The 9,454-nt window shown below is 43.6% G+C and overlaps 1 protein-coding gene across 1 annotated transcript in view; it reads right to left on the bottom strand.

Moving 5' to 3' along the window:
- Positions 1-1,915: 1,915 nt before the first annotated feature.
- Positions 1,916-9,454, bottom strand: part of Iqgap2 (IQ motif containing GTPase activating protein 2) — a 274,420-nt gene continuing 266,881 nt past the window's right edge. Inside the window, exons 31-34 of the mRNA XM_032897047.1 lie at positions 8,154-8,241; positions 6,004-6,216; positions 2,106-2,264; positions 1,916-1,927 (exon numbers count right to left, since the gene is read on the bottom strand). Of these exons, the coding sequence (XP_032752938.1) occupies positions 1,916-1,927; positions 2,106-2,264; positions 6,004-6,216; positions 8,154-8,241 (472 nt within the window). The remainder of the gene's footprint in view (positions 1,928-2,105; positions 2,265-6,003; positions 6,217-8,153; positions 8,242-9,454) is intronic.

Here is a 9,454-nt window from a genome sequence, read left to right as displayed (position 1 = left end):
AACAAACAGACCCTCAAGCCACCCAGGACCTCCTAGTCCAGCTTGTGCCTATGACTGGAGGCAATGCACAGCCCCTACTTACTGGTTGGTTTGAAGATCGTCTATGCCCAACAGGACACCTTTGTCATGTAGTTTTGCTGCCGTGTACCTCACTGGCTTCCTCTCTTAAGTTCCTTTGGGTTCCTTTTCATCCAGTTTAATTGATCTCCGAGAATTTCTGAGCCGAAGAACAGATGACCTGTTGTCAAGATGTTCCAAATGGTGCCTTTAACCCGTGGCCAGAGACACCCCACAGTTCAGGGGTGGGGGAGTGGAGGACTGTACTGATCTTTGATAGAAGGTGACTTGGTCCCCATGCTTTGGAATCACTACCCATGTGGATTTTCTAAGTGACTGAAGTTGGTGTTTAAACTAAAAGGTATGCTGCATTCTCAGGCATACTGGACCAAGTGTCTGTCTTGTAAGTCACTGGAGTAGCCCTAGAGTAATTACATGAACTTGCTATTTCCAAACTGAAAGTGTAAAACCCAGTCTAGCCCTGTTCCAAATATATACTTTATACATATTATGTTTAAATATATACTTTAAACATATCAGTTTGTATTTTCCAAAATGAGTGGTTTCATTGGTCCCTTTGATATTAATGCATGCCTTTGCTACAAGTAATTTCATTTACGCTTTCACAGCTACCCCCCAAGAAGACCACTCTCAACCTCATGTTAAACACCCAGAAAATACAAGAATCTACAAACTATTAGAGACTCAGAACCCGCATTAGGACTACAGAGTTCATGGCTTAAAGTTGCTGTAAAGCTATGAAGCCAAACCACTAGGGATCATATTCCATTGAAAGTTTGCTTGATTGATTTCTCTATGGTAGAGTGTTAAAAGACTTGCACAGCCCTTCAAACGTGAATGAAGACCGCCCGAATAAGGTGATGAGGAGACTATAAAGGCGGATGAGGAGACTATCTCTTTTCTTCAGACTTCCTATGAGTAACACTATTGATTTTTTCCACATAGTATCACTTCCTACTGCTTTTATGCAGAGGAAAGTTATCTAGGTATCGCATCACACACTTAACATAAAGTGGGTAATTAAACTTTAATCAACATTGATTGATCTGAAGTGATAAGAATAATTATCAGCAAAGAGTTGTCACTGAGAGTCATTAGATTGTATATAAAAAATCTATAATTTATTAATAGTGGGTATGAGAGAGCTGCCAAAAAATTTAGCCTATCGTGTCAAGAAATGGCTTTAAAAATCAACAAAATTTTAAATTATTAAAATTTAGGTCATTGGGGCTGGAGAGATGGCTCAGGGGTTAAGAGCACTGACTGGTCTTCCAGAGGACCTGAATTCAATTCCCAGTACCCACATGGCAGTTCACAACTGTTTGTAACTCCAGTTCTAAGGGATCTGACACCCTTGCTTGGATACATGCAGACAAAGCATGCACATAAAATAAAAAATAGATTAATTTAAAATTTGGGTCATTAGGTCAGTGCAATTAGCAAGTACCTGACTTATCTAGCGCTATCAGGTAAACAAATTCCTATTCATCATAAACATTCTCAAATCAAATAGACATATAGCTGCTGGATAGTTTTATGTCAGTGTGACTCATCTAAAGTCATTTGAGACCTTCAAGTCATTTTAAAACCAATCTAAAACCCCCAATTGAGGAAACACCTCCTTAAGGTTGGCAGAAGCAAACCTGTAGGTCATTTTCTTAATGAGTGATCAATGGGGTTGGGGGAACCACTGTGGGTGGTGCCTTCTCTGGGCTGAGTGGTCCTGGGTTCTATAGGAAAGCAGGCTGAATAGTCCATGAAGAAGAGCAAGTCAGTGAGTACCACTCTTCTGTGTTCTCTGCCTCTGTTCCTGCCCCAGGTTCCTGCTAGAGTTCCCTTACTGATGGGACTGTGGTTGCACATGCAGGCCAATGAAACCCTTTCACTCCCAGCGCTGCTCTGGTCATGGCCTTTATCAGCGGTATAAAGGCAAACTAGCGATTCCAAAACAACCCAGGCCACCCACCGGTGCTGCAGTCTCTAAACAAATCCCAACACTGAGTGGGCACCAAGGGATCTGAACTCACTTTCTTTTTCAGGTTGTCTACACAGGTCTTGATGTAGGTGTCATAATAATTAATTTGATCCTCATAAAATGCTGCCTTCTTATTAAGTGCGTGCAGGGTCTGCTGAAGTTTTGACAGCTCAGCCTTTGAAGCTTCGATTGAGTCTTTGATTTGAATATCCTGAAACAAGTAAGGGCTATAATGGCCTGCGGGCTGGGAGGAGCCTGCCTCTCGCTTCTTCTGAAGACCGATGCTTTAGAAGAAGAAAAAAACAGGTAACAGGTGGAATGTGGCTGCTGATTATAGTTTATCTCAGGCACCTACCTCATTATATATATTAACACAGCCCAACACATTGTTATCCTTTTCTGCTCAATTTTTATTTTAAAGGGTTACTAAAGTTTATTTTTCCACCCCCTCAGTGAGAGAAGTAGACTAGGAGATGGATCAGTCAGTCAAGAGCTCTCCAAGGATTGAGTTCGAATCCTAAGCCTTACATAACAGCTTGCTTGCGGTAGCACATGTGTAGCCCCAGAGCTTGGGGGCAGGCACAGGGAGACCTTGGGGGCTCACTGGCTGCTCGGGATAGTTAGCTGAAACTACTGTGAGATTCAGGTTCAGAGATTGGTCTCAAAATTAGGGTAGTGAACTATGAAGAATGGTATCAGTGTTAACCTCTGGATTTCATCAGCCTACTCAGAGAAGAGTATACACACACACACACACACACACACACACACACACACACACACACACACTTCACATACTCAGCACACACAGCACACAAACACCACCCCCCCCCCACATACAGCACCCCATACACACAGCACACACACACACACACACCCCCTCCCCACACTTTATAGACAACCCCTCCACCCTTAATATGAGAACCATCAAACAGTTTAGGAAATAAAAAAAAGCTTTTAAAAAGGCAAAAAAGGCTGGGTTGTAGCTCAGTTAGTAGAGTGCTTGCTTAACAGCATGTGTGATGCCTTGGGTCCGATGGTGAGTGAGCCCAGTGGTGTCCGCCCGTCTCCCCAGCACTTTCGGGAGGTTGAGGCGAGCAGTTGAGGAGAAGTTCAAAGTCTTCCTAGACGAGATGACAGGCAAGCTAGAGAGCAACTGGGAATCTCCATCGGGAGAAGGAAAAAGAGCATAAAGAAAACCTTAGCTAGAGAAATGTGATTTCTTCAGACTCTTTTGAACTTCCCTCTTGGAAGAATATTTTAAGCCATAAAAAGGTTAATGTTCATATGATCTCAGTTCATCGATGGCTCTCCTGACTTGAGAAGATTGAAAACTGGCTCCATTTCTATAGCTCCACTTTGGATTTGTGCAAGGAGTAAAATACAGAGGAAAAAAAAACTGCCTCTGTAATGAGCATAGTTAGCCTTTTACTACTCCCCTAAGCAATGTAGGGAACACATATTTACACACACTTAAATTTGCATTGGACCTTAAGCAATTACATACTATTTGGGATATGACGTAGAGTATATGGGAAAGACATCCTTATATGCCAGTATATGCCATATAGTGTATATGTCTATATTATACATGTATATATAGTATATGACATACAGTATATGCCAGGCATGATGGCACATACCTGTTGGTCCCAGCCACTTCCGAGGCTGAGACAGGAAGGCTGCTTGAGCCGGGGTGAGTCAGTCTGGCGGCGTGCAAGACACATTTGACTTTACTTTTTTAGTAAAACACGGGCAGGGGACTGGTAGCTCACACAAACATTACCCATTTCATGTAAGAAACTTGAGCACCCATGGATTCTGGTTGTTGGCTGGAATCCAAAACCCAGTTCCCTCCAGATAGCAAGAGAGGACCATACTTAGATTTAAATAGAATTCCTAGAATATGGTTTTTGTCTTTCTGCTCATAGATCCTGGGAGTCGTGTTAAAACTGAACTTGAAAAAAAAAATGAAAAAAAAACAAACAAAAAAAAAAACTGAACTTGAAGATCTAGGTTTAAAAAGGCATTCAGTGACAGCAATGGAAGGGGAGGCCCTTGGTCCTGGGGAGGCTTGATGCCCCAGCGTAGGCTGGAGCAATGGGATGGGAGAGTGTGGGTGGGTGGGGGAGCACCCTCATACAGGCAAAGGGTAGGAGGGAGGGCGGATGTGGGATGGGGGGCATCATTTGGGATATAAACGAACGGAATGATTAATTAAAAAAGTATGAAAAAGATTAACCACAAGGAAATAAGGGGAGCTTAAAACGAATTCTAATAAGTACTTGTTGAGACTCTTGGATAATGATTAAGGAAAATCTGAAGCTGAATGTGTTTGAAAGCTCTGAATAAATTCTGTATAAATAAACGGGGCTCAAACTATTCAGGGGCACTCTCTTGAATGACAAAAAAAAAAAAAAAAAAAGTCATTCAGTAAGGGCAGGGAGAGTTCTCAGTAGGCAAAAGTGCTTGCCATGCAAACTGGATGACTTGTGTCTGAGGCCCAGAACCCACATAAAAACTCAGATGTGGCAGCATTGCAGCGCTCCTTCTGTGAGATGGGAGGTGGGAACCAGAGTTGGCTGGAAGCTCCTGGGCCAGCTACCCTGGAGGACTCTGCACAGCAGAGACAAGTGAAACTGCCTCAAAAAGGTAGGAGTTGTGAACTCACAAAGGTTGTCCTCTGACCTCCCTGTGCATACACTGTGGTGCATATGTGCTAATACTCGGATTCAGACACACACAAGCTCTCTCTCTCTCTCTCTCTCTCTCTCTCTCTCTCTCTCTCTCTCTCTCTAAATAAAATTTAAAAATAAGCCAGTAAGCTATGAGAACATTTTACTTGAAATGTTGCCTGTTTCACGTGATGTTTCCTTTGTGAACAGATTAAAACCAACTGTTGCAGGAATTCAGAGGCACATTTCCCAACACCTCCTGAAATAAATCTTCATTAATAAACAGAGCTTTCTCATTGATTGCAAACGGCCCTGACTTCTCTGTCTCATAATCTCAAAGAGAACTATTCTCTACCCAAACTTTGAAAAGAAAGGATAGCTTCTTTAGATTACTCAGGGCAAGAGATATAATCCTTCTGCTAAAGCGACCATAATTTTCTACCAAAGAATCAGACCGCTCATTTAACTCCAGGGCTTGACAAAGAACATGTTCCTCTAATTATTTAACTGATTTTAAGCTCAGACCCACACGGATGTATACATTTGAATAAAAAAAAAAAAAAAAAAAAAAGAAATGTCCTTTTTACCCAAATATGTCCTTCCTTATCCTCAGCAAACAGATCTCAACCATTTCCTGTTTCCTTGCGCAAAGTTGAGATCACTTTCCCAGGACATTCTCAAGTGCAAGATGTGCCGTGAGAAACAGAAACGAACCTTGAAGTCTGAGCTGCAGTAAGGCTCAACTGTGTCAAAGCAGATTCGCAGGGACATACAGTTACCATCTCAACGGCAGCTCCCAAGAGCAATTGGGACTTTAGGGCAGTGAACAGTGAAAGAAACAATTGTTTCCCAAAGCATCATAAAACAAGCAGGCAGGCAGGCAGGCGGGCAGGCAGGCAGTAGGTAGCCCTGACTTAGAGTTGTTTTTTTTTTTTTTTTTTTTCAGAGCTGGGGACCCGAACAGGGCCTTGTGCTTGCAGGCAAGCGCTCTACCACTGAGCTAAATCCCCAACCCCTGACTTAGAGTTGTAACAGAACTCACTGCTCATTACATTCCCAGAGTGTTTACCCTGGTGCGTTTGACTCTCCTCCTGGCCTGGGGGGGTTGTATCTATTCCTTATAGAAGCCACAAATCCTCAAAACCTTTAAAATTTCAGAAGACTAAGGAAAACAGGAACTCCGTATGCTCCTGTGAGTCCCCAGGTCATCTCCCAGGATGCCCCATGTGCCAGCAAATGTCTACGTGGGGAAAGGAAGAAAGGTATTTTCCAGACACTTGGCATCTCGTTGAGAATGTCTTGGTACTTGTTTTTGGAGGACACATGTCCAGTCTGCTCCAGCGTCCGTAGATTCCTCTGGATCTTCCTCTTCTTTTGCTCAAGAGGCAGGCTCGCATCTTCAATCACTGCTTGGCTCTGCTTCCCTTCCTCCAGGGCCCTGGAGTCTGCAACAGCACGGCTCTCCATGTCTTTGGTGTGCTCTAGTTCCTGAAAGAGAGAATGTCAACAGGTCACGCTTCCTCCGATCTCTCCAAGTCACACATACGAAGTCTAAAGATTAGCACCTGGATAGGCTCTTTACGGTTTTGAAGGAAACTTTGGGAGAAAAACTATTTCCAATTAAGAAAGCAAAAACAAGACAAAAAAGAAAAAAAAAAGAAAAACAACAATAAAGAAACACAAACGACGATAACAACAATAAATTAAACACAGAAGTAATACTGGGCCTAATTTGGCCAAAGCTCAAAGGTGCTGTTTCCTTGCCAAGGTGACCGACTGTCTTAGTATAATTATTACTTTGTAATTCCCTGGATGAAGAATCTCAATTCCTGGGTAGCCCGGTTGAGAAAATGAAAAGTACATCTTGCACTGACACGGAGCTCTGAGCATCCACGGAGGTCTCGCCAGCCAGCCTTGCTGACAGACTCCTAAGCCATTTAACTGCAAGGCAGCCAGAGCACTTCCTTCTCATCCCAGAGTCCCTCTCACAGTAACCATGGCAGAGTTCCTTTGAGCCACAGGGCAATGATATTCCTGCAGGTGACAGTTCCTGTGCGCATGGCGTGCACACAAATGAGTGCTAACTTGCCAGTCTGTCCGAGAAGACAGTGTCTGAGGCGACTGGTGGTCTGTTTCACTGCAAGGACAGCTGACACCATAGATCAAGTCTATGGTGCAATTGTAGTGGAGGAATAGGGCATCAGGGCACGGAAATGGCTTACTGGGCCAGCAGTAAACAACAGGACTGCGAGGCGGGTGATATACTGGATGTGTGTCAGGTGCTATGGCATCTGCTTAGCATGTTCCTCCCTAACCTCTGTCTGGGAATTAGAAACCCTTTTACAGGTAAGCACCTGAGGCCCAGAAAGAATTCTAAGTGGCCAGTCACAAGCTAGGGGGCATGAAGGTGTACAAGAGACCATACGTCTGTGTATGGTCTCTGCCACTTAGGCTACAGCAGAGCTAAAAAACAAAAAAAAAAACCTTTTATCTTAAATCAGTATATTTATACATCAGATTGCTTAAAAAACATTCGCACATAAGATAGCTTGAAGTTTTGATTTTTTTTTTAAGTGAATCTGGAGACAATGATTTCTTGGCAACCCATTACATTAAGAACAAGAAATTTATGAGCACAACCCATTAAGAAGTAATTAGGCAATTCTGTTAAGTCGATTAGGAAGTGGCAATTATTGGCACTAAAATAATAACACGGGGATTAATTGATTTATTTCAGAATGAACCAAACCATTTTTTTCCCTCTTGTTGTTGAGACAGCCCAGTCTAGCCTTGAACTCCTGTGCCTTCTGTCTAGTGCTGATATTACAGGCACGTAGCCTCACATCCAACTTTTTTTCTTTGAGTCTTATTAATGGAGCTCTGGCTATCCTGGAACTTATTATGTAGACCAGGCTAGCCTCAGACCACAGAAATCTGTTTGTCTCTGCTTCCCAAGTGCAGGGATTAATGGCATTAAATTTCTAATCTCAGACTGTCATGAAACCTGAGTTGTTTGTGGCAATGTAAGGACACCAGGTCACCATGGACTCCCACTTCGGACACACTTGGGGAAAAAACCTTTGATTGTGCGAGATATCTCTCTTCTAAGTTATCTCACACACAAGGATTTTGACATCCTATCAAGCGGCATGATTTCTTCACCGGTATATCCAGCCACCTGCTGAATGACAGAGCTTGCGGGTCACACCCAGAGTCTCTGTTCCTACTGTAGAGGAAAAACAAAAACAAAAAAACACCCAGTACCCATTCGAGAATGCCTCTGCCACGGATATTCCACGTGTGGTTCAGATGTGAAGTCCATTGTCCACACTAAGTTCCCCTATGTGACAGTGAACATTTAGTGTGAACGTCAAGGCCACCGCCATCTCTATTAACTTATTGTCATACATGTAAAGATTAGTCACCTGCCGCTCAGTTGCTGGCGTCTCTAAGATTTCCATCAGTGTGCTCCCTGGCTGGTTCCGGACCACATCAATGATCAGCTTTTTGGTCCTTACAAAGGGGAAAAAAAAGAGAGACAGATGTTCAGACAGCAGTTTTTTTTTTTTTTTTTTTTTTTTTTTTTTGGAGCTGGGACTGAACCCAGGGCCTTGTGCTTGCTAGGCAAGTGCTCTACCACTGAGCTAAATCCCCATCCCCCCAGACAGCAGTTTGATGCACAAAATCTGCTTCTCCTAGGGATACATTAAGCAGTTTCAATGATTTCCTAAAGTGACGTGTTCTTGCTTAAACCGCCTAAGAGACTGCAAATGCCCGATAAGCAGAGTCTGGGTTTTATATGCTAATCCAGTAAGATTAGTCTCTCAGTACTGCACACTGATACGGCGTAAGATTCCTTATGGAAATAATTTTCTTTCCTTTGAGACAGATTAGGTTTTGAAGGGCAGCAGGGACCAGTGCTGCAGAGACGTCCTGCTGCTGTAAAGGACAAAGGAAGGCCTGCCTGCCTGACTTCTGAGCCTGTGGCTACGTCATAACTAAATTGCTTCGTTTGCTCCATCGAGAAAAGTAGAAGCTGGGTGAAGGCCCGTGGAAGCAGAAGTCCCCTGTGAGCCTTGGAAGCTTTGGGCTTTTGGTGAGCCCAGCAAAAGGACGGGAGTTCAAGGACACGGGAGATTGACTGACGGGTGTGTGTGTGTGTGTGTGTGTGTGTGTGTGTGTGTGCGTGTGTGCGAGTGTGCGCTCACACACTGCATGGAGCCAAGAACAGGAGAACTGTTCCAGACAAGTTCAGGGCTAGCAAACCACCCTGAAAGTGCTGAACCATTCATTCTTCCATAGGGGCTCTTTAGCAATTGGCTGTCCCTTTTAATTAGGGATTGGGTTATGTAATTACTTCGAAGGTGGGGGCTGGGGATGTATCTCTGTAGAACACGCGTGAGGCCTTAAATTCCATCCCCCATACCAGAGATGCCACACAGCAACAAGATAAAAACCCAAAAGGGCAAACTTCCACCTTTGATCACTGCTACCTACTGTGGGAAGTCTACTATTTGAAAGAGGCTTTCTCTCAAAAGACAGAAGCATCAACACCGGTCAGATCTGTAGCTTTCCCTGCTATCACAGCCCCGTCCCTCTACTGAACTTCAGGGCTGTCCAGAGGATGAAGGCCTTCCTTAACCACAGCAGGAACTGTTCATGCAGCATGAAACTGGAAATGGAAATAAGTCGTATTCTGAAGCACACGGGTGGCTTCTTCTGAATC

Source organism: Rattus rattus, chromosome 3, assembly GCF_011064425.1.
Source record: "Rattus rattus isolate New Zealand chromosome 3, Rrattus_CSIRO_v1, whole genome shotgun sequence".
Taxonomy (NCBI): domain Eukaryota; kingdom Metazoa; phylum Chordata; class Mammalia; order Rodentia; family Muridae; genus Rattus; species Rattus rattus.
This window is presented reverse-complemented; position numbering and strand designations above follow the sequence as displayed.